At 42.8% G+C, this 24,644-nt stretch overlaps 1 protein-coding gene across 3 annotated transcripts in view; it reads left to right on the forward strand.

The window, feature by feature from the left end:
- MIS18BP1 (MIS18 binding protein 1) overlaps positions 1 to 24,644 on the forward strand; it is a 2,747,318-nt gene that overhangs the window by 62,238 nt on the left and 2,660,436 nt on the right. For 2 of the 3 annotated variants that reach the window (XM_044074258.1, XM_044074259.1), the window contains exon 2: positions 5,558 to 6,329. The exons of the other annotated variant lie outside the window; for it this stretch is intronic. In XM_044074258.1, the coding sequence (XP_043930193.1) occupies positions 5,678 to 6,329 (652 nt within the window). In that variant the 5' untranslated portion in view covers positions 5,558 to 5,677. The remainder of the gene's footprint in view (positions 1 to 5,557; positions 6,330 to 24,644) is intronic. 3 annotated transcript variants of the gene reach the window in all.

The following is a 24,644-nucleotide window of genomic DNA, read 5'->3' on the forward strand; positions in this document are numbered from 1 at the left end:
TTTTCCTGCTTTACTAGTTTAGTCCAGTTTCAGAGTTGCTGATTCCTGGGCTTTGGTTGTAGTTCCTGTGTACTGTTTCCTTGCCTTATTTGGGGGAAGGGAAGCTACCTTGCTTTCCTGCTTTACTAGTTTAGTCCAGTTTCAGAGTTGCTGATTCCTGGGCTTTGGTTGTAGTTCCTGTGTACTGTTTCCTTGCCTTATTTGGGGGAAGGGAAGCTACCTTGCTTACCAGTGGGAGTGGGAAGCATTGAGCTGCCTTTGTCCAGTTTTGTGAGGTTTCAGCCAGTAACTAGTAGTTTATTGGTCGCTTTGGGCCAGTTTCTAGCTTTTCCAGCCCCTGGTATAAAGCAGCTAAACGCGTTAGCGCGATTTAGCGTGAGCTGCCACTGTTGCACACTAGGGCAGTGCCGGTTAAGCAGGTTTAAACTATTCGGGCTACCTAAAGTCCACTCTTTAAATTTTCCCTTAAAACTACCTTCCTCGAACTATACTACTGATCAAATCAGCGTATCCTATAACTAAAAAGATCAACTCTACTTGACTCCAAGTAGACTATTCTCTATCTATTAAACCTAGCACTTGCTCCTACAGTACTTATTACCTTGATACGGCACTCTTGTCATAGATAGTACCCCAAAAAGGCAACCGCCCATTTCTCGGTCACCCACGTCCCCGGAATAATTTTTTAAACTTTTTCGTTTTCCCTTCTAGCTTGTCGAGGATCAGTTGCTAGTGTCCTCTCCTGCTCAGCTGGTGAACCTGGGAATATTGAGGCAATGTTTCAATTGCCTCATGTACACAGACAACCCTTTCCTCCTCCCACAAAACACAAATACATGCGAGAGATGCAACTATACGGCCAAACTGGAGGCTGAGCTCTCTCAACATAGGACTGGCAAGACCAGTCAGGAGGAGAAGGTTACCACACACACTATAGACCCAGTCTCACATAGTACCATTATAACCTCAAATCATACACATAAACACACAAAGACATACTCGGAGGCTCTGATCAAAAATCTACCAAAACAGCAGAGGCCACCAAAGCAGACACCCAAACAACCACCACCTCAGAACACAACACCCACAACACATAGACCTCACAGTCAGAGTGTCAAACAGTCACAGCCCTTAAGGCCAAACACAATGCCAGACACACTAGTCATTGGTGACTCCATAGTCAGACACACTGATGTCCCGCTCACCAGACTGAGTAAGGAGAAGGTCACAGTAAGCTGCCTGTCGGGCGCTAGAATCCGCCACATAACGCAAGCACTCAGGTCTCTCAACAGCAGGTACAAATATGACTCAGTCATTGTCCACGCTGGTGTAAACGACCTGAGACGTACCTCCCTGGACTACATGAAAAGAGACATTGAGGAGCTCTCTGATTATGTAGCCCAGGCAGGTATGACCCTGACCTTGAGCAGTATCCTACCTTCACCAAGAATGATGCCACAATACAGAGATAAGATGATCAGCTTTAACAATTGGCTTAAACACTGGTGTCATTCAAAGGGGATCCAGTATCTGTCTGCCTGGGATGACATGCTGGACAAGCCACGCTGCTTCGCAAGGGACGGCTTGCACCTGTCACCCTGGGATTCGGATATTGGCAAAGGCTCTTGCCACCCCCATAGTGCCTTTTTAGGCAAGGCTCAAATTCTAAACCTACCACCCTAGAACACAAAAAGGAAAAAACTAAGGGTAATGCTGCTCAATGCCAGAAGTCTAAATCTCAAAATGCACGACTCGAGGCCCTTCTCAGTATGGAGAACATCGATGTCTGTGCTGTGACAGAAACCTGGTTCAAGGCTCCTGAGAGCACCCCAGCGCTATCAGGTTTTACCTCATATCATGCGTTCCGCCCCAAAATCCGGACAATACCAAGAAAGGAGGGGGTATCCATATTCATCAAGGACACCCACACCTCAAGACTGGTGGCAACGCACGATGCATCGGAGACCATCCAGGTGCAATTAACCATAGGCAAGACTGCTCTGCAAATTGTAGCATGTTACAGGCCACCCTCACAAACTCAGGAAACTCACATGGCCTTCCTGAAAACACTAGAGGGGATAAATGTATCACCAAACACCATCATACTAGGTGACTTCAATTACCCTAATATAGACTGGGAACACTACTCAAGCCCAAACACCCTAGCCCAAAAGTTCCTGGAATTCATAAACTCAAATGCCATGGAACAACTAGTCACCATCCCCACAAGAGGAGATAACATACTTGATCTCATCATCACGAACATGGGAGCACAATGTTCAACACCGGAAGTATACCCCTCACTGGTGAGATCAGATCACAAACTAATCTCGCTGGAGGTCCTCATCCCACCCCCACCTGAAATAAAAAAGACCACAGTAAAGAACTTCTCAAAAGCCGACTTCACACTTCTAAAGACTAGTGTGGTCTCCTTTCAGCGGAAAACAATACTCAAGCCGCTGAATCACTTACAAACGCCTTCTACCAGCACCTGCAGGACTGCATGGATAAGGCAATCCCAAGCAAAACAAAGACTCTTTGTACCAAAGGCAAGCGTCCAGTCTGGTGGACCCCAGCCATAAACAAACTCTACAACAAAAGGAGGAAGCTACTACAAGATAGAGCAAAATCCTTAAAAGGTAAGACACCCTTGATCACTTTAAGTAAAAAACTAAGAGCTCTCATAAAATCATCCAAAGCAAATTTCGAGAGAAAAATAGCTAAAGACTCAAAAGACAATCATAAGGCCTTCTTTAGCTATGTTAGAAACCTAGGAGGAAACTCCCAGATATGCTCAGAACTAGTTCAAAATGATGTGAAGATTACTGATCCTACAGACATTGCCAACATACTGGCTGACAGGTTCAGTGCAAACTTCTCCCCTCCCCCCCAAAAGGAGAGATATCTATACCAAATGAGTGCAGCCCTCCAAACATCTCCAGCGCCCAAGTGAGAACTGCTCTCTCCAAAGCAAAAAACACAGCATCCATGGGACCCGATGGTGTCCCCGGCTGTGTGCTCCACGAACTCAATGAGGAATTAAACCCACAGCTAGGACAGCTGTTTAATCAAAGTCTTACCTCTGGATACGCACTCCAGGAGTGGCGCACTGCAACTGTGGTCCCACTTCACAAAGGCGGTGCCTCCACAGACCCTGGAAATTACCAGCCCATTAGCTTGACAAGCCTTATCTGCAAAGTCATGGAGAGGATCATAATGGACCTCATAAATAAAGACATAGGGAATTTGCAGACTTTGGATCCAACCCAGTTTGGCTTTGTCAAAGGCAGATCATGCCTTTTAAACTTGGTTGACTTTTTCGAAACAGTCACCAAAGCCATTGATGAGGGAAAGGCAGTCCATACAGCCTACCTCGATCTGGCTAAGGCCTTCGATACAATACCCCACTCGGGTATCATTGAAAAAATCAGCTTAAATGTTAACCCATACATCACAAGATGGGTTGCAAACTGGCTGAGTGACAGAACCCACAGGGTCAGAGTTGCTGGCTCCATGTCAGACTCAAAGCCTGTCACAAGTGGTGTCCCACAGGGCTCAGTCCTGGGCCCACTCTTGTTTGGCATCTACTTTTCCGAAGTACAAGCAAACACAGGAGGGTTATGGCTGACAAAGTTTGCAGATGACTGCAAACTGGGCGCCATAGTAGAAAACACATCTGACACAGATATCCTTCAGAAGGGTCTCACAGAAACGGATAATTGGTGCCAGAGCCACGGCCTAAAGTTAAATGCCAAAAAATGCATAGTCATACCCTTCGGGAAAAACAAGGTTACCCCTAGCTACCAAATAGGTGGCAATCCACTGAGCACAGAAGAAGTTATCAGGGACCTGGGGACCCAGGTTGATAGTAGTCTGTCATTCGACACCCATGTAGCTAAAGTAGTTAGGAAGTCCTTCTACATTGCCCACCTTATCATGAAGGGATTCTCATCTAGATCAAGGGAGGTCATAGTCTCCCTTTACTCATCACTCATCAGACCAATGATTGAGTACAATGCCCCATTCGAATGTATCTGACCCGACACTTGCAGCAGCTGGAGAGGCCACAAAAGTTCCTCACCAAAAGGATAAAGGGTCTCAAAATCTGTCCTATGCTGCCCGACTGAAAGAACTCCAGCTCTATTCAGTCGCCACCGCTTGCTCAGAGGTGACCTTTGCCTAACATACAAGGCCATGTCAAACCCAGATTTGATGAATATGCTTCGCCTCAAAAATCTAGATCCATCAGAGCCACAAGGGCGGAGACTTAAACCTCGACACGGCTATTAATAGGACGTGCTGGAGAGATAGATTCATCACCCAAAGACTCCCTATGCTGTGGAACAAAATCCCGGTACATGTGAGGCAGAGCACCTCGCTGGCCTTGTTCAAGAGAAATCTTGACCAATGGATGGGAGATCGCAGATATACCCCAGGAATTACCTCAGTGTCACTGCTTGACAGAGGCACAGCAAAATAATGGGTATAGTTCCCCATACTAAAGGGGTGGCGTAAGCCACAAAACAATGGGCTAGGCTTATAAATGCCCTCGGGCAGATAGCCTAGTATGAACCTATGAACCTATGAACCTATTATAACAAAGTTGTTGCTTAAGGCTTTTCATGTTCTTACACGTGAAAGTAGGATAATCCCCTACTATATATCTAATCTTGTCATCCACCATAAGTATGTTCCAATTAGATGTAATAGCATTCCTAACTTTTATCAATGTTGTTACAATAAGGAAGATTTACTGATTCTTTCCTAGATCTAGAAGCTACTGCATCAAACTGCTCCTCTCTACTTGAGTAATAAGGTTTCGCCTTGGTATGTCTCAACTTACTCACTTGAGAGTATACCTTTGTGACCTCCTGCTGGCTATACCCCCTTCCCATACACTGTTTTTTTTATTTTAATGGAAATAATATTCAGCTTGGAAATTAACATGCATGTTCTGTTTTTATTGTCTTTTTATGCTAATGAAACTAATCTTGTATTTTTATTTTGTCTTACTCTAAGTATCTGTTCTGATTCTGTCATTGCAATTTCTGCATCTGTTCTGATTCTGTGTTTTAAATACTTTTAACTGTATTGTAATATGCTGTCTGCTGTTGGCCCAAGTAGTGTCCGTAAAGGGTTTTCTGATATTTCCATGTGTTCTAATGAATACAAAACTGGTAAATAAAACCTATGAGAAATGGAATATCACAAAAGGGGAAAAAAAGGAAAAGTGTGGTGGTTTTTCCCCTTCCTTTTTTTATATAGCAAAAGAGTAACTAAACAGAGTTCTGCTGCGAATATGTTCCATAGATATATATATATATAATGTGTGTGTGTGTGTGTGTGTGTGTGTGTGTGTGTGTGTATATATATAAATATATATATATATATATATATATATATATATATATATATATATATATATATACATATATTTATTTTTTATGAGCACATCTACATAATAAAACATTCTGTGTCTGCATATGAAGCATAGCAGTATTAGCTTTCTAGGTTGTAAAGATCTCTCTTTAATTGTCAATCTTTTTGTTTTGGACAGAAAAATGAAACTTTTTTCCAATAAGATTTCAACCTTGTATGAATGAAGTCTAAAGTTCTGGTTTTATTCCTGCCTCCAAAAAAAGTGTTTGAAGCTTGGTGAGCTCTTCAACTTTGCGTGATGTTTGCAGCTCCATCACTAAAGATGGGTTTTTCTGCTCAGTTGAAAGATGTGGCAAGTTGCAGAACCACAGATACGCTTCAGCAGCAATCTTCATGTAAGGACAGTTCTTCAGGTTTTCCTATTGCATTATGTGACGTTTTGAAAACTAAAGATTCATTGTTTCAAAGTGGTGGCAATACAGAAAATTTGTGCCATGAAAATGTATACAGGAAGCAGAAAGACACAAAAACGAAGAGTCGATTACGTTCCACACTACAACAGGAAGGCACTTTTTCTGCAAGTTCTCCAGATCCCATTGAAACTGATTCAGAAACAAGTTATATCAGAAAAGTATCTATGCAAAATCATTTGAGTTCTGACACCAAAGGTTCTGTTTTTAAAAGACCGGACGTTTATCCAGTATGTGTTGAATCTCCTGCTCGAATATTTAAAAGGATGAAAGACAAGATTAATCAAACTATGCAACCCCCTTCAAAAGTAGGGCATTCATTTAATCAGTTGAATTGTGCAAGTGATGAACTTTTATGTTCAATTGAGAGAGAAGAATTTTTTAAAGGTATGTTGGAAAAAAAGGGCATCAGTTTAAACACACAAGAGTCTTGCAAAACTGCGAAGAGTGTACTTCCTCAAGAGGAAGAAGTGATTTTAGGTTAGTATATCAAACAATCATTTTTACTGAGAGCAGAGTTAAGACTGTTTGCTTATTTATTTACCTATTTAACTAAAGGGCATGTGTAACTATTTGTTTTTTTGTTTTGAGATCCACACTCCCAAGATATGAAGATCTTTCTGCAGTACTGCTAATTCTTTTCAGTATCCAGTGACTTTATTATAAGTATTTTGTTTCTAAATTCAGTTTCTTAGTTACTGCACTGATTAACTTGGGTGTAACTCACCATATATGAGAAGAATATGTCAATATCAGTATGGTGCAAGCACAATTTTTGTAACCATTCGTTGAGTTTACCTTTTTGCTTTGCATTGTTTGCTTGATTTGGTATACTGGGTCTATGGTGGCAGATGAGTAGAACAGTGGCATAGGGGATCTAGCTACTTAAGTAAATTAGATAGGCATCCTCTTTCTTCCTTTGTTATGCATTTAATTATTGATGTAGAAGAGAGAGAGAAATGAGAGAGTACAATGTTGCAGGGCTACATGATATCATCATATATGCTTTTGATGATCAATTTCCATCTGATTTGCATATTGGATTGCTGAAAGCATCTTTTGTTGAGCTAGATTATGCAGAAAAGACAGATTGTGGCTGCTGACCTTTTCTACTGCTGCCACACTCTGTTACAGGTGTCACCCCCCATGCCACTGCAGTCTGTATATCCACTGAGCAGTTATGTATAGTTCATCAGAGTTGGTGGGACAGTTGTGCAGCATGTTTTCTTACTAGTGTGTAAGGCATAGGTGCTGAGTACGTTGCATCCTTCTTTATTTTGAGCCCTCTATGTGATACTGCTGGTTGGAGTCATTGAGTCTCTTGGTAAAAGAGGGAGAGATACATGGAGAGCTGTTTCTTCTTGCAAGGGGATGAGGTGGGGATGACGGCAATTCCTGTGGTAGTCAGGTTTGGTGATCGTACAGAAGTGTATTTATTTAGATGGGTAGAAGTTGTATGAGGCTGCAATGTGTGTGTGTGTGTGTGTGTGTGTGTGTGTGTGTGTGTGTGTGTGTGTGTATGTTTGTGTGTGTGTGTAACTGAGCTGGCCCAGGTGCCCTTTTCAGTCCCAACCCCGGCCAAAGTGGGAAAGGCAGTACAGTAAAAATATTATGTAAAACTTGATAATGTGTACAGCTGCATACAGCACAAACAATCACCAAAGAATGATAATACAGTGAGAATAACTATCAAGGCAAGAGCAAATATAGCATATAACAATATCTAACTCTGTCCACTAGTGATGCTGTATATCCTGCTACTGTACTCCAAGTGTTCACTACATTACGGTGTGGAAGATTTAGGAGGTAATCTAAGTATCACTTTACCTTTGCTTCCATCATCTATATATGCATTATAATCTGTCTAAACATGCTGATTAGCTTACTGCTCCTCCTTTCTCATCTTGCATGATATCATGTAAGCTTGCCTTCAAAGTACACCTTACCCTCAAACGTATAATTTATCAAAAATTGAACTACAACAATTGCTTGTTTTGTAGCTTTCACTTGAGAATGATTGTAATAAGTTTGGTCCTGTAGAAAAATTAGTGACCATCTTGTATCACCCTAGGGGCTCTGGTTTTGGATATGTAAATTTTACTAAGGAGTTTGGTGATTTTTTTTCTCCCTACCCCTAGATGCTTTCTACTTCTCTGTCTGCCAGCCATCAAACTCCTACTCAATTTATTAGTACATTGCTGTAAAAACAGAGCAAGGTCATACTTTTAATGTGTTCATTTTCAATACACTAGTCCTAGATATACTGTTATTTAACCTTGACTTGACTGCATTTTAGTCTGGTTTCCCAAGTCCAATGCAGAGTTCTTTCATGTACTGTATCGATAATAAAAAAAAAAAGAATTAAATCTCTTAAAAGTTGAACAGTCATTTTTATGTCTATATGGTGCGTTTGTCAGATGTTCTTCATCCCACATTGCTGCAGTCCTAACACTTGGGTAGTCCGCTGTCCCAGTCGGCCCGAATACCAAAGTATAAGGCTGACGTCGGTCAAGGCGCATTAATCTGACGTCAGGGTACAAATGCGTATGACCGACGTCATATCCTCAGTCTTTTTTGCCGCATGGTCCGATGCAGAAGCAGTACTGCGAGTGCAGGTTGGCGTTCTGAAATTTTCTGAAGTCGGAGTTTCAGACCGAATCAAAGTTGGCTAAGTACCCCGTTGGGGAATATTTTGGTTTTTTCTTGCCTCGGTATTTAACCGGATGTCAGAAAAAGTGAATAACTGTATTTCTTGTGGGAAACAGATACCTCATAGGGATTACCATACCTTGTGTATACCTTGCTTAGGGCCTGAGCACGACGTTGTTGGATGTCGCTCTTGTGCTAGATTTAACAAGCGCACTATAAAGAGAAGATTAGACTGTGCCAGGTTAGTTTTTGGGAAACGTTGTAATTATAAAATGCCGTCGGATGCTCCGACGCCCGCTTCGTCTAAAAAGCGCAAGGACAAAGCAGCAAAGCCTAGGTTGGAAGAACCGTCTGTCCCGGACGTCGGTTCTTTAGAAGGCTCGGTGGAGCCGGAGGTTCTGCCAGAAGTTTCTTTGGAGTCTCAGGGAGAGACTTTACTGTTACAGGATGTGTCCTCTCAGGAGGTAGGCCAGGCTGAAGGGGCTTCTCAGGTAGCTGTTCTCCCCTCCCTTCCTAAGGTGGCTAGGCCCTCCCCTTCTGTTTCCAAGGCTTCTTCGAGAGGCAGGCCAGGTTTAACTTCAGTGGGTGTCTCTCCTAGATGTTCTTCATTCCACATTGCTGCAGTCCTAACTATTGGGTAGTCCGCTGTCCAGTCGGCCCGAATACCAGAGTATATGGCTGACGTCGGTCAGGGCGCATTAGACTGACGTCAGTACGTCAGGGTACTAATGCGCATGACCGACGTCATATCCTCAGTCTTTTTTGCCGCATGGTCCGATGCAGAAGCAGTTTTGCGAGTGCAGGTTGGCGTTCTGAAATTTTCTGAAGTCGGAGTTTCAGACCGAATCAGAGTTGGCTAAGTACCCGTTGGGAACATTTTGGTTTTTCTTGCCTCAGTATTTAACCGGATGTCAGAAAAAGTGAATAACTGTATTTCTTGTGGGAAACAGATACCTCATAGGGATTACCATACCTTGTGTATACCTTGTTTAGGGCCTGAGCACGGCGTTGTTGGATGCCGCTCTTGTGCTAGGTTTAACAAACGCACTATTAAGAGAAGGTTAGACTGTGCCAGGTTAGTGTTTGGGAAGCGTTGCAATTATAAAATGCCGTCGGATGCTCCGACGCCCGCTTCGTCCAAGAAGCGCAAGGACAAAACAGCGAAGCCTAGGGTTGATGAACCGGCAGTCCCGGACGCCGGTTCTTTAGAAGGCTCAGTGGAGCCAGAGGTTTTGCCAGGAGTTTCTTTGGAGTCTCAGGCAGAGACTTTACTGTTACAGGATGTGCCTTCTCAGGAGGTAGGCCAGGCTGAGGGGGCTTCTCAGGTAACTGTTCTTCCCTCTCTTCCCAAGGGAGTTAGAGCCTCTCCTTCTGTTTCCAAAACTTCTTTGAGAGGTAGGCCAAGTTTAGCTTCAGTGGGGGTTTCCCCTAGCACTTCAGGTTCTGTGCCTAAGAAACATATGCTTAAAATGGCAGAAGATTTGATTACTATGATTAGAGGTTCTATGCCCCCTCCTGATGAGGCCTAGGGTGGAACCTGAGTTTGATAGTTTTGAACAGTGTTCAGAGGCTTCTGAGTCTTCTGCGGAAGATTTGCAGGAGTATCCTCCTTATTCTGATTCTGATGTGGATGATTCCACTCCTACAGCTTCTCCTCCTGAGGATTTCTCATTTTCAGAGACTCTGCATTCCATGAGGGAGCACTTTAAATGGGAAGGCCAGGATTACTCTGATTCCAGGAAAAGGCTTAGGGAATTCTTGTTTTACCCCAGCATAGGCCCTTAGCTATACCTCCTGTGTTGAATGTGGTGGAAGATGTTTTGCAGAGGCTTCCTGAACCCTGATTCTTTGCCTCCTGCTCCTGTTAAACCTGATAGGTACTATAGGGTGCCTGAAGCTCATAAGTATCTTTTAAGAGTCCTAGGGCAGACCCGAAACTGTTTCTCAGGGACCTAAAGGTGTTAAGGCCTCTGTGGTTAAAAACCCTGTTCCCACTGATAAAGAGGCAAGGGCTTTGGATAGATGGGGAAAGAAAGTGTATACTTCTTCCACTTTAGCCATGAGGGCGTTGAATTGTCAGTTTCACATGCTAAAATATCAAAATTATCTCCTTTCACAACTGAAATCTAAGGTGGATGCTTTGGCGGAAGGTATTGAGTGTAAAGAGTTGCTGGATTTAGTTCATGTGTCTGAACAAGTGGGTAAGCATTCTTTGCAATGTGGTTTTGATGCTGTACAGGCCTCCTCGAGGGTGGCTGCCACTAGTTCTGTTCTTCGCAGGCATGCCTGGTTGAGGGATCAGAATTTAGCTGAGCATGTTAAGACAAGGATTTTGGATGCTCCTTTACAGTCTGATGTGTTGTTTGGTTCGCCTGTGGAAGCAGTTTTAAAGAAAATGGAGGACAAAGCTAAGTCTATGCAAACTGTTAAAGATTTTTTGCAGGTGCAGCCACCGAAGTTTAGTAGAAATTGGCCTACTAAGGGATGGACATATCCTGCTTATGATTCCCAGTCTAGGGGTAGGTCTAGACGTGGTAGGGGCAGAGCTCAAGGTTCTTTTAGGCCTAGAACAGGGAGTTCACCTGCTCAGCCTTCTGGTGAGGGCAGGAGTCAGTCCTTTCGTAAACAGACCCAATGACCTGCCTTTTCAGCTGCCAGTAGATTCTCGTCTGGCAGCTCCTTTGGGAGGAAGACTGTCTCTTTTCAAAGAAAATTGGGATTTAATTACTCAAGACAGATGGGTGTTGGATATCATTCACCACGGTTACAGGTTTTATTTCCATACATTGCCCCCTTTCAAAGGCATGCCAGACGTTCCTCCTCCACAAAGGAAAGAGGCTCACAAGCAAATTTCTCTGTTACTCCAAATAGGGGCCATTCAGCCAGTCCCTGTATCAGAAAGGGGCCTAGGATTTTATTCTCGCCTGTTCCTAGTACCAAAGAAGGGGAACACGTGGAGACCAATTTTGGATTTATCTATCCTCAACACTTATCTGGACATTCCCAAGTTCAAGATGTTGACGTTACAACAGCTTTTACCTCTGCTGGGCAAAGATCACTGGATGGTAACTTTAGATCTCAAGGAAGCTTACCTTCATGTGCCTATAAGACTAAGTTGCAGGAAGTATCTGCGTTTGAGCTGGAAATTCTCATTATCAGTTCTCTGCATTGCCCTTTGGCTTATCTACTGCGCCCAGAGTATTCACAAAGGTTCTGGCTCGGTGATAGCTTACTTCAGGCTAAAAGGAATTCAAATCTATCCTTACTTGGACGACTGCCTGCTTCTGGCTCAAGAAAAGGAAGACCTTCTACAGCATCTGGAATATGTTATAGCAGTGCTAAGATGCCTAGGGTATTCTGTGAACGAAATAAAGTCCAGTCTAGTACCCTCTCAAGACATGTGCTTTCTGGGTGTGAGACTGAATACAGCAGCCCAGATGGCCTTTTAACCCCGGACAAACAAAAGAGTCTATCCCTTTACTTCCATCAACTATCTCATCAGTCCGTGCTGACTGCAAGGACAGTCCTTCAAGCATTAGGGTTCATGGCATCTTGTATTCTGGTGCTTCCCAATGCCAAACTGCATATGAGGAAGCTGCAATGGTATCTCAAAAATGTATGGACACAGCACTGCCAGGATTTGGACACTGTCATTCAAATAATACCTTGCCTTCAAAAAGAATTTTTGTGGTGGGCTCAGGAATGTCACCTAAACAAGGGACTCTCTGTGACCCGCCAGAGGCGAGTCAGATTTTAACGACAGATGCCTCGGACATTGCTTGGGAGCTCATCTAAATGGAAAGTGGATACAAGACAAGTGGCCTGCCAGACTACAGCATCTACATATCAACATGAAGGAGATGTTAGCAGTCCAGTTTGCATTAATGGCTTTCAAGGAGTTACTTCTTCCAGGGCAGGTGTTGATTCTAACAGACAACACAACTGTCATGTGGTACATCAACAAACAAGGGGCAACACATTCTTATCCTCTATGCAGGCAAGCGATGATTTTATGGGAGACTGCGCTCAGCTTGCAACTAACTCTTCAGGCAAGGTTTCTGCCGGGAGCGCAGAACTCCTTAGCAGATGTGTTAAGCAGACAAATCATGGATCCCCACGAGTGGAAACTGGATCTTCATGTATTTCAGAAATTGACAGTGTCATGGGGAACTCCAGACATAGATCTGTTCGCTTCTCCACTAAACCACCAGCTGCCAAAGTTTTGCACAAAGGGGTTTCATCACGCAGCTTGGAAAGTGGATGCTCTTTCTTTCAGTTGGAAAAATCTTCATGTGTATGCCTTTCCACCTCTGCCTCTTCTTCCAAAGGTGCTCTTAAAGGTCAGACAAGCCAAGGATGATTTTAATAGCTCCAGATTGGCCTCGGCAACACTGGTACCCACTACTAAGGAGTCTGGTAAGGAAGCCTCCATGGCCTTTACCTTTGATTCCACATCTGTTATCTCAGAAGGACGGTCATCTGCTCAATGTCAAGCTTCACTCTCTTCATCTAACAGCCTGGCATATTCTGTGTTGAAACACAGCAGGTCTCAACTTCCTCAACAAGTTTTAAATGTGATTATGGAAGCTAGAAGACCTAGTACAAGGAAAGTGTACGCAGAAAAATGGAAGAGGTTTTTATTTTGGAGTACAGCAAAGAATTTGGAGATTTCTGAGCCTAATTTGAGTGTGGCTCTTCAATATCTTACTGAGTTATTGGACAAAGGTTTGTCCTTCTCTTCCATTAAGATTCATGCTGCAGCAATTTCAGCTCACTATGATTGTGACCCACCATTGTTTTCATCCTTTGTTCAAGCAGTTCCTTAGAGGGCAAAGAATATAAGACCCCCATAGAGCTCCTACTCCTGCTTGGGATCTCAATTTTGTGTTGGAAAAACTTACTCTACAACCTTTTGAGCCTGCGGCTACTGCTGAACTGAAATACTTGTCATGGAAGACTGCTTTTCTGTTGGCTATTACTTCTGCAAGAAGGGTGTCTGAGTTGCAGGCCCTTATGGCAGTAGAGCCCTTTTGATTTTCCATAAGGATAGGGTATCATTACGTACTAATCCTTCCTTTATGCCTAAGGTGGTTTCTAGTGTGGCTTTAAACCAAACTATTCATTTGCCTACTTTTTATGCAGACCCCCAAAATAAAGGGGAAAAGATTTTGCACACTTTAGATGTACACAGGCAATTGCGTTATTATTTAAGCAGGACTAAGGATTTTAGGCAGTCTCAGTAGTTGTTTGTTTCTTTTGCTTTGAGTTCGCAGGGCAAGCCTGTGTCAAAACAAACTATTTCTAAGTGGATTGGGTTTTGCATTGCATTTTGTTATTCCCATCATGGCAAGGAGATTCCAGCTGGGATTAGGCCTCATTCCACTAGGGCTACTGCCACTTCAACAGCATTTCTAAGGGGGGTGGCAACTAAGGATATTTTGGAGGCAGCTACTTGGAGTTCAGTGCATACTTTCTCTAAGCATTATCACCTTCCTCTCTACTCTAAGTCTAGGGCTGGTTTTGCCACAGCTATTTTGCAAGGCATGTTGTCAGCTCCTGCTTCTTTATGATTTGCCAGCCTCCCTTACCTCTGCTTTGGGATTCTACCCAATAGTTAGGACTGCAGCAATGTGGAATGAAGAACATAGTACAGTTTTGTACCTACCATAAATGTAGATGTTCGAGGATCCACATTGCTGCAGTCCAATTTACCCTCCCTCCTTCCCCTCTGTGTTTAGGGGTGGTTGTGTAGGTGAGGTTATATGCTGATATTTTTGTATATATTTTTGTATATATTGTACATATTTTTGGTACAGGTATATTGGGCCTTGTCTTTTTAGGGTCTTCTGACATCTGGGGCAAGAAAAGACTGAGGATATGACGTCGGTCATGCGCATTAGTACCCTGACGTACTGACGTCAGTCTAATGCGCCCTGACCGACGTCAGCCATATACTCTGGTATTCGGGCCGACTGGACAGCGGACTACCCAATAGTTAGGACTGCAGCAATGTGGATCCTCGAACATCTACATTTATGGTAGGTACAAAACTGTACTTTCTTCAGGGTCTTTGCCTAAGAAACATATGCTTAAAATGGCAGAAGATTTGATTACTATGATTAGAGGTTCTATGCCCCCTCCTGATAGGAGGCCTAGGGTGGAACCTGAGCTTGAGAGTTTTGAGCAGTGTTCGGAGGCTTCTGAGTCTTCGGCTGAAGACTTACAGGAGTATCCTCCTTATTCTGATTCTGATGTAGATGATTCTACTCCTTCGGCTTCTCCGCCTGAGGATTTTTCTTTTTCAGAGACTCTTCATTCCATGAGGGAGCATTTTAAATGGGAAGGTCAAGATTTCTCTGATTCCAGGAAGAGGCTTAGGGAATTTTTGTTTCTACCCCAGCATAGGCCTTTAGCTATACCTCCTGTTCTGGATGTGGTGGAAGATGTTTTTGCAGAGGCTTCCCTGAACCCTGACTCTTTGCCTCCTGCCCCAGTTAAACCGGATAGGTATTATAGGGTGCCTGAAGCTCATAAGTATCTTTTTAAGAGTCCTAGGGCAGACCCAGAAACTGTTTCTCAGGGGCCTAAAGGTGTTAAGGCTTCTGTTGTTAAAAATCCTGTTCCTCCTGATAAAGAGGCAAGGGCTTTGGATAGATGGGGAAAGAAGGTGTATACTTCTTCCACTTTAGCCATGAGGGCTTTGAATTGTCAGTTCCACATGTTAAAATACCAAAATTATCTTCTTTCACATTTGAAGTCTAAGGTGGATGCTCTGGCGGAAGGTATTGAGTGTAAAGAGTTGCAGGATTTAGTACATGTTTCTGAACAGGTGGGTAAGCATTCCTTGCAATGTGGTTTTGATGCTGTACAGGCCTCTTTGAGGGTGGCTGCCACTGGTTCTGTTCTTCGCAGGCACGCCTGGCTGAGGGATCAGAATTTAGCTGAGCTTGTTAAGACAAGGATTTTGGATGCTCCGTTACAGTCTGATGTGTTGTTTGGTTCGCCTGTGGAAGCAGTTTTAAAGAAAATGGAGGACAAGGCTAAGTCTATGCAAACTGTTAAAGATTTTTGCAGGTTCAGCCTCCGAAGTTTAGTAGAAATTGGCCTACTAAGGGGTGGACATATCCTTCTTATGATTCCCAGTCTAGGGGTAGGTCTAGACGTGGTAGGGGCAGAGCTCAAGGTTCTTTTAGGCCTAGAACAGGGAGTTCACCTGCTCAGTCTTCTGGTGAGGGCAGGGGTCAGTCCTTTCGTAAGCAGACCCAATGACCTGCCTTTTCAGCTTCCAGAGCCTTCTCGTCTGGCAGCACCTTTGGGGGGAAGGCTGGCACTTTTCAAAGAAAATTGGAGTTTAATTACCCAAGACAGATGGGTATTGGATATCATTCACCACGGTTACAGGTTTTATTTCCATACCTTGCCTCCTTTCAAAGGCATGCCAGACATTCCTCCTCTACAAAGAAAAGAGGTCCACAAGCAAATTTCTCTGTTACTCCAAATAGGGGCCATTCAGCCGGTTCCTGTGCCAGAAAGGGGCCTAGGATTTTATTCTCGCCTGTTCCTAGTACCAAAAAAGGGGAACACGTGGAGACCAATTTTGGATTTATCTATCCTCAACACTTATCTGGACATTCCCAAGTTCAAAATGTTGACGTTACAACAGCTTTTACCTCTGCTGGGCAAAGATCACTGGATGGTAACTTTAGATCTCAAGGAGGCTTACCTTCATGTGCCTATCAGACTAAGTTGCAGGAAGTATCTGCGTTTTGAGCTGGGAATTCCCATTATCAGTTCTCTGCATTGCCCTTTGGCTTATCTACTGCCCAGAGTATTCACAAAAGTTCTGGCTCCAGTGATAGCTTACTTCAGGCTAAAAGGAATACAAATCTATCCTTACTTGGACGACTGCCTGATTCTGGCTCAAGAAAAGGAAGACCTTTTCAGCATTTGGAATATGTGATAGCAGTGCTAAGATGCCTGGGGTATTCTGTGAACGAAATAAAGTCCAGTCTAGTACCCTCTCAAGACATGTGCTTTCTGGGTGTGAGACTGAATACAGCAACCCAGATGGCCTTTTATCCCCGGACAAACAAAAGAATCTTTCCCTTTACTTCCATCAACTATCTCTTCAGTCCGGGCTGACTGCAAGGACAGTCCTTCAAGCCTTAGGGTTCATGGCATCTTGTATTCTGGTGCTTCCCAATGCCAAACTGCATATGAGGAAGCTGCAATGGTATCTCAAAATGTGTGGACACAGCACTGCCAGGATTTGGACACTGTCATTCAAATAATACCTTGCATTCAAAAGGAATTTTTGTGGTGGGCTCAGGAATGTCACCTAAACAAGGGACTCTCTGTGACCCGCCAGAGGCGAGTCAGATTCTAACGACAGATGCCTCAGACATAGCTTGGGAGCTCATCTGAATGGAAAGTGGATACAAGACAAGTGGCCTGCCAGACTACAGCATCTACATATCAACATGAAGGAGATGTTAGCAGTCCAGTTTGCATTAATGGCTTTCAAGGAGTTACTTCTTCCAGGGCAGGTGTTGATTCTAACAGACAACACAACTGTCATGTGGTACATCAACAAACAAGGGGGAACGCATTCTTATCCTCTATGCAGGCAAGCAATGATTTTGTGGGAGACTGCGCTCAGCTTGCAACTAAATCTTCAGGCAAGGTTTCTGCCGGGAGCACAGAACTCCTTAGCAGATGTGTTAAGCAGGCAAATCATGGATCCCCACGAGTGGAAGCTGGATCTTCATGTATTTCAGAAATTGACAGTGTCATGGGGAACTCCAGACATAGATCTGTTCGCTTCTCCACTAAACCACCAGCTGCCAAAGTTTTGCACGAAAAGGTTTCATCACACAGCTTGGAAAGTGGATGCTCTTTCTTTCAGTTGGAAAAATCTTCATGTGTATGCCTTCCCACCTCTGCCTCTCCTCCCAAAGGTACTCCTAAAGGTCAGACAAGACAAGCCAAGGATGATTTTAATAGCTCCAGATTGGCCTCGGCAACACTGGTACCCATTGCTGAGGAGTCTGGTAAGGAAGCCTCCATGGCCTTTACCTTTGATTCCACACCTATTGTCTCAGAGGGACGGTCATCTACTCAATGTCAAGCTTCACTCTCTTCATCTAACAGCCTGGCATATTCTGTTTTGAACCACAGCAGGTCTCAACTTCCTCAACAAGTTTTGAATGTGATTATGGAAGCCAGAAGACCTAGTACAAGGAAAGTGTACGCAGAAAAATGGAAGAGATTTTTATTTTGGAGTGCAGCAAAGGATTTGGAGGTTTCTGAGCCTAATTTGAGTGTGGCTCTTCAATATCTTACTGAGTTATTGGACAAAGGTTTGTCTTTCTCTTCCATTAAGATTCATGCTGCAGCAATTTCAGCTCACTATGATTGTGACCCACCATTGTTTTCTCATCCTTTGTTCAAGCAATTTCTTAGAGGGGCAAAGAATATAAGACCCCCACGTAGAGCTCCTACTCCTGCTTGGGATCTCAATTTTGTGTTGGAGAAACTTACTCTACAGCCTTTTGAGCCTGCGGCTACTGCTGAATTGAAATACTTGTCATGGAAGACTGCTTTTTTGTTGGCCATTACTTCTGCAAGAAGGGTTTCTGAATTGCAGGCCCTTATGGCGGTTGAGCCTTTTTTGATTTTCCATAAGGATAGGGTATCATTACGTACTAATCCTTCCTTTATGCCTAAGGTGGTTTCTAGTGTGGCTTTAAACCAAACTATTCATTTGCCTACTTTTTATGCAGATCCCCAAAATAAGGGGGAAAAGATTTTGCACACTTTAGATGTACACAGGCAGTTGCGTTATTATTTAAGCAGGACTAAGGATTTTAGGCAGTCTCAGCAGTTGTTTGTTTCTTTTGCTTTGAGTTCTCAGGGCAAGCCTGTGTCAAAACAAACTATTTCTAAGTGGATTGGGTTTTGCATTGCATTTTGTTGTTCCCATCATGGCAAGGAGATTCCAGCTGGGATTAGGCCTCATTCCACTAGGGCTACTGCCACTTCAACAGCATTTCTAAGGGGGGTGGCAACTAAGGATATTTTGGAGGCAGCTACTTGGAGTTCAGTGCATACTTTCTCTAAGCATTACCACCTTCCTCTCTACTCTAAATCTAGGGCTGGTTTTGCCACGGCTATTTTGCAGGGCATGTTGACAGCCCTTGCTTCTTTATGATTTGCCAGCCTCCCTTACCTCTGCTTTGGGATTCTACCCAAGTGTTAGGACTGCAGCAATGTGGGATGAAGAACATAGTACAGTTTTGTACCTACCATAAATGTAGATGTTCGAAGATCCACATTGCTGCAGTCCAATTTACCCTCCCTCCTTCCCCTCTGTGTTTACGGGTGGTTGTGTGGGTGGGGTTGTACTTTTGTAAATTTGTATATATTGTACATATATTTGGTACAGGAGTGTTTGGTGTTTTTTGGTTTTGGCCTTATCTTTTTAGGGTCTTCTGACATCTGGGGCAAGAAAAGACTGAGGATATGACGTCGGTCATGCGCATTTGTACCCTGACGTCCTGACGTCAGATTAATGCGCCTTGACCGACGTCAGCCTTATACTTTGGTATTCGGGCCGACTGGGACAGCGGACTACCCAAGTGTTAGGACTGCAGCAATGTGGATATTCGAACATCTACATTTATGGTAGGTACAAAACTGTACTTTTTTGTTTTCTAATATTGTAAAGGTGCACATTAAATTTATCTGCAACCTTATTTCTTTTTTACCGATATAAAAACTGCAGCGTGACAAACAACTTTACCGGTTTTATTCTGAGTTTATGCATTAAATTATGGCTAAACATGGGGTAAAAAAGGTAGTGCATGTGAATGTTGTAAAAATGTATATGATGGGCCTAGTATAGTTATTGAAGGCTTTAACAGGATTATAAGTTGCCGTGTATTTGTAATTGTGAAACAACCAGGGTCTAACTGGTATGTAAAGAGCTGGTCTGGCAGTTACATTTGGTCTGCCATTATAGTTAAACTTTGCAGTCACGCTAGGGTTAAGTGATACTATATCTATGACTAGTGTATTGAAAAGGAGAGCAGTGAAAGTATGACCTTGTCTTATTTTACAATAGTATAATTAATAATAATAATAATAATAATAATAATAATAATAATAATAATAATAATTTTTTGGAACTTTGTTTTTTATCTACACAATTTTGATTTTATTTAATGGTGAATTTATAATATATTTTACATTGAAATTCATAGGTGTTTTATAAGTCATAATGTAATTTAAATTCTTTTTCTTAGTACACCTTACATGAATGATTACAGAATCAATATGATTGTCCCACTTTTGATTGATTAATAGTTTGTTAATGATATACAATTGTAAGTTTTTTGGGCACAGATTGGATTCTAAAGAAGTCCAATAATGGATAAAAGCACTCAATCCTTTAAACTTCAGTTGTGAGAATAAAGTCTGCTGTTGATTATCTGCAACTTTGTATTTAAGTTTTTCTTTGTTACTGAGTTTTACTGAGTATATTATACCATTTGGTTTGATTAGTTTTGGTGGTGCATCCGTGAAGGGTTGATCGACTGTCTGGCAGTCAGGGCTGTTTTGGCTGTGCAACCAGAAGCTTGGGAAGCCATCACCTTAGACGTTTGGATGTTACAAATCACATCCAGAGGCTATACAATTCCATTTTTATTTCCCTAAAAAGAGAATGCAAAACACCTTGCAGAAGTGCCACACCATCAGAAAGGTATGCATCTGTCAAAATCAAAAAGCTGTTAGAAAGTTACATCATTTAGGAGGTACCACCATACCAGCATGGATCTTCTGGGGTTGAATCCATATGCTTTTTGGTTCCCAAGAAAAATAAGAACCTCAGGCCAGTCCTGGATTTGAGCAAGTTAAATCGCTTTATGAAACGGACCAAGTTTTGGATGGTTACACTGCAGTCCATCCTGCCCCTTTTGAGGAAGGTCGAGTGGATGTGTTCGATCGACCCCGAGGACATCTACCACCATATAAAAATAGTGAGGCAGTCCAGGAGGTTTCTGCTCTTCCAGCTGGGAGCCAAACATTACCTATTCAGAATGCTGCCCTTTGGTCTCACTACTCCCCCTCGGCTGTTCACCAGGTGTAGTGGAAGCCTGGCTCAGGGTGCAGGGATTCCAGGTCTTCCCTTACTATTGGCTTCTCACTTCCTCCACAAGACCATTACTAGTCAGGGCCAGGGACTGTCTATTCCAGTTGTGCCTTTCCTTGGGAATCACCATAAACTGAGAAATCCAGTCTGCAGGGGTTCTAGGTCTTCCTTTACTATTGGCTTCTCACTTCCTCCACAAGGGCATTACTAGCCTGGGCCAGGGACTGTCTATTCCAGTTGTGCCTTTCCATAGGAATCACCATAAACTATGAGAAATCCAGTCTGCAACCAGTTCAGACTTTCAAGTTCATAGTCTGTCAGTTTAACACTGTCTATCAGATTGCAAAGCTTCCAGCACTCAGGGTATCTACTGTTTGCTGGCAGGCCACCACCTTACTGTCTTACAGAAAACATTCAGCTTCTGTGGTTCTCAAGCTTTTAGGTCACATGTTTGTGGCAGTTTGTCTATTTCCCTTAGTGAGGTACCACATGAAGATTCTGCAGTGGACAGTAATGATGCAGTGGTCCAACTTGAGTCATCTGATGGATTTTCCAATGATATTGAACAAATTTGCTGCAGTAAAATCAAGTGATGGTTGGAGTCCCTCCTGGTATTAGCCAGGAGACCATTTGGTCTTCTCCCCTACAGGGTACAGTCACAATGGTCACCTCCGTTCTTGGGTGGGTGAGAAGGCATTTAGAAGGGGAAGACAGTCCAGGGGACCCAGTTGATGAATAAGACCAATCCTCACATCAATGTCTTGGAGATGAGGGTGGTCCTCCTGGCATTGCAGGCTTTTCAGGACCTCCTCCCCGAGAGTGTGATCTGATTATAAGTGGACAATATGTCTGTTTTCTGGTATTTGAACAAACTGGGAGGAACCCGATCATATCTTGTTTTCAGGAAGCCATGAGGGTTTAGCAACCGGATATTTCTTCTCAATGGTTTATTGTAGAAACACACATACCAAGGAAGTCCAACATTTTAGCAGACAGTCTGAGCAGGAACATTCTTCTTCCTCACAAGTGGTTCCTAAATCCGAGGGTTGCTGTTCAGATTTTTTTTGGCACTGTGGTACTTCATGTTGTGATCTATTTCCCTCTCCGTCCAACACCAAGTGCAGCAGTTATTATGCCTTAGTTCCTCCACAGGGGCCATCACCCAGGAATGCTGTTCTGCATGCTTGGTCCCAGGGTCTCCTATTTACTTATCCTCCAGCTCTGTTAATACTAAACTTTCTCTGGAAGGCTGCCCATTGCAGAGGAAATGTAATCCTTATTGCTTCATTTTGACCATAACAGATGTTTCCCCCTTTCTTTGGCCTCTCCTAAAGTACCCTCTTTGTATTCTGGATTCCATTCTGGATCTGGTTTCTCATCCACTGGGCTTGGATTCGCTAGATCTTTGGAAGCTCAAGTTAACTGCATGGTTCCTCCAATTCTCTTGATGGCCAGAGATACCAAGCTTTCAGACAGAGTGATTCAGATTTTGCCCTCATCTCAAAAAATTTCTACTCTCAAAGTTTACACTAGCAAGTAGAGATGTTTCATCTCTGGATTTATTTTAAAGGTCTAGACCCCTTTTCAGCACCGGTAGATATATGCCTTTATTTTCTAGCAGACATTTCATTCAGGATCTATTTTTTTTTTCATTTATTAAGGTGCTCTTGGCAGCAGTTTCTGACTTTCTCATTAGTATAGATAATACGCCACTAGCAGTGTTAAAGATTTCAAAGGTCTCCCTCAAGGAAACCTTTTTATTGTGCCCTGTCTGTCTAGTGCCCAGTTCCTCATTGGGATTTGCCCTTTATGTTTCAAGTGCTTGCTGGACCTCCATTTGAACATTTGGCCACAGATTTGTTGAAATTTTTGTCTTGAAAGATTCTGTTCTTGATGGCTGTTACTTCTGCCATGTGGGTGGCAGAATTACAGGCCTTATCCCCGGTACCTCAGTACCTGACTTTTTTTTTCTTTTATAAAGACAGGCATCGTCTCAACTGATCCTGCTGTTTTACATAAGGTGGCTGCAGAGAACAATTTAAGTCAGGCCATTTGCTTACCAGTACTCTTCCCTGAGTTTTCTAGTAAAGCAGAATGTTTTGCTTCATTTTCTTTACATTCATATGCAGTTGAGATTTTATCTGGTAGGACCAAGTCCTTCAGAAAGCTTAACCAGTTGTTTGTTTCTTTCTCTAAAGCCTGTTTGGAAAAATTGGTATCCAAGTAGTTATCTAATTGTATTTCTTTTGTTTACAATATGAAAGGAAAGAATCTGCTTTTCAAACTGAAGGGTCATTCTTCTAGAGCTGAGGCTACCTTGGTGGCCTTCCTGTAAAGAGCAGATATGGATGACATTTGTGCTGCTGCTACTTGGGTGTGTCCTAATACATTTGTGTCTCACGACAAGTTAGATATTCAGTCATGGTATAGGGCCTCTTTTGGTTTCACTGTATTGTGGAACCTGCTCTCTTAGGACCTCCATAGTGTGTGACCTGGCCGGGTACTCTGTCCCCACAGGTTGAACCCAGATGGAAAAGACATTAAGTACAAAAGGTATGTATTTACCATAACAGTAGATCTGTGTTTTCTCTCTCTGTCTGGTTCAACCATCTGCCCACCTGCTCCCAATTATATTATGTCCTCTCAATCCTTTGGTCGATCTGGTCACAGAGCTGTTATTTCCTTCCTTCCTTTTGTTTGGGGGTCCTTGGTGTCAGGTTTTTGACTTGGGGAGTGGAACTGTTTGTTTGAGAGGAGCAAATTCAGTTTGAGGTTACACAGTTAGCGTTGGAAATTTATTGTTAGAGGAAGTGGAGCTTGGGGAGCTGAAGTATTTTGAATATGGCTGATCGTGGTTCCAGTAACCCACAAGTTGAAGTGGATGGAAAGAAATAATACTTATAAGTACATAACTTATGCTTTCATTTGATGTGATAAACTGAAGAAGTGGTTTATGTCTTATCATATTAATAATACTTTTACATGTATTCATAACTTTTTTCATCTTACTTATGGGGCATGCTTTTTGGGTCTAGAGACATTTCTGACCTGTGCACTGACTTAACCTTTGAAATGATTTTCCTCAATGTTTCCAAATGGACTCTTAAGATTCTAGAAACCCTCCTCTGTAACTGAATAACATTATGCAATTAAAGGCCTCTACATGCTCCCAAGAAGTTTAATCAAAAAGGACCCACAGCAGTAACTTGTAATCCATGTAGTCCATGTGGGAGTTAATGACCTGAAATGTAGTTTCCTGGACTACATGAAGCTAGACGTTATTGTGTCTTGGGTAATTATTTGCCTTGCATTGAGCAGCATTCTACTTTCACCAAGGGTTGATGCCAAAGTATGATCAGAAGATGATTGACTTCAATAATTGGCTTAATTTCTGATGTCTTTTTCAAGAGAATTCGATATTTGTCAGCAATTGAGATCATGGTGAACAGACCACATTGCTTTACAAAGAATGGTGTGCAGCTGTCTTCCCTAAGCTTCTGAATATTGGCTAAAACTTTATCCAGTCCCCTTAGAGCTTTTTTTTTTTGGAAATGCTAAGTTGACAAACCTACCGACATAGCAAATAAAGCACAAAGAAACCTAAAGGTGTTATTGCGGGTCTGTATTAGAACATCGAAGTTTCAGAACTTCAAACGTTCTAATATCGACCCCTATTCAGCGAACACTGAAAACATCGAACATACAAAACAGCAAATTTTTTCCTAGGGAAAAAATTTGCTGTTCCAAAACACACACACACATACACACACAAAACACAAGCATACCAAACAAACTGCAATCCACACACATACACCTAAAATCTTACATCTAACCCTTCACTAAACTGTACATACACCACTATCTACCCACTTACCTTAACCCAAACCCTAACCCTAAGGTCCGTCACTATCGCACACACACCTCACTTGCGCCCTAACCCTAACTCACTTACCCCACCCTAACCCTCACGTCCACACATTCGCACACTTGCCTAA

The sequence above is a fragment of the Protopterus annectens genome, chromosome 6.part0 (genome assembly GCF_019279795.1).
Source record: "Protopterus annectens isolate FY-2018-M chromosome 6.part0, PAN1.0, whole genome shotgun sequence".
Taxonomy (NCBI): domain Eukaryota; kingdom Metazoa; phylum Chordata; order Ceratodontiformes; family Protopteridae; genus Protopterus; species Protopterus annectens.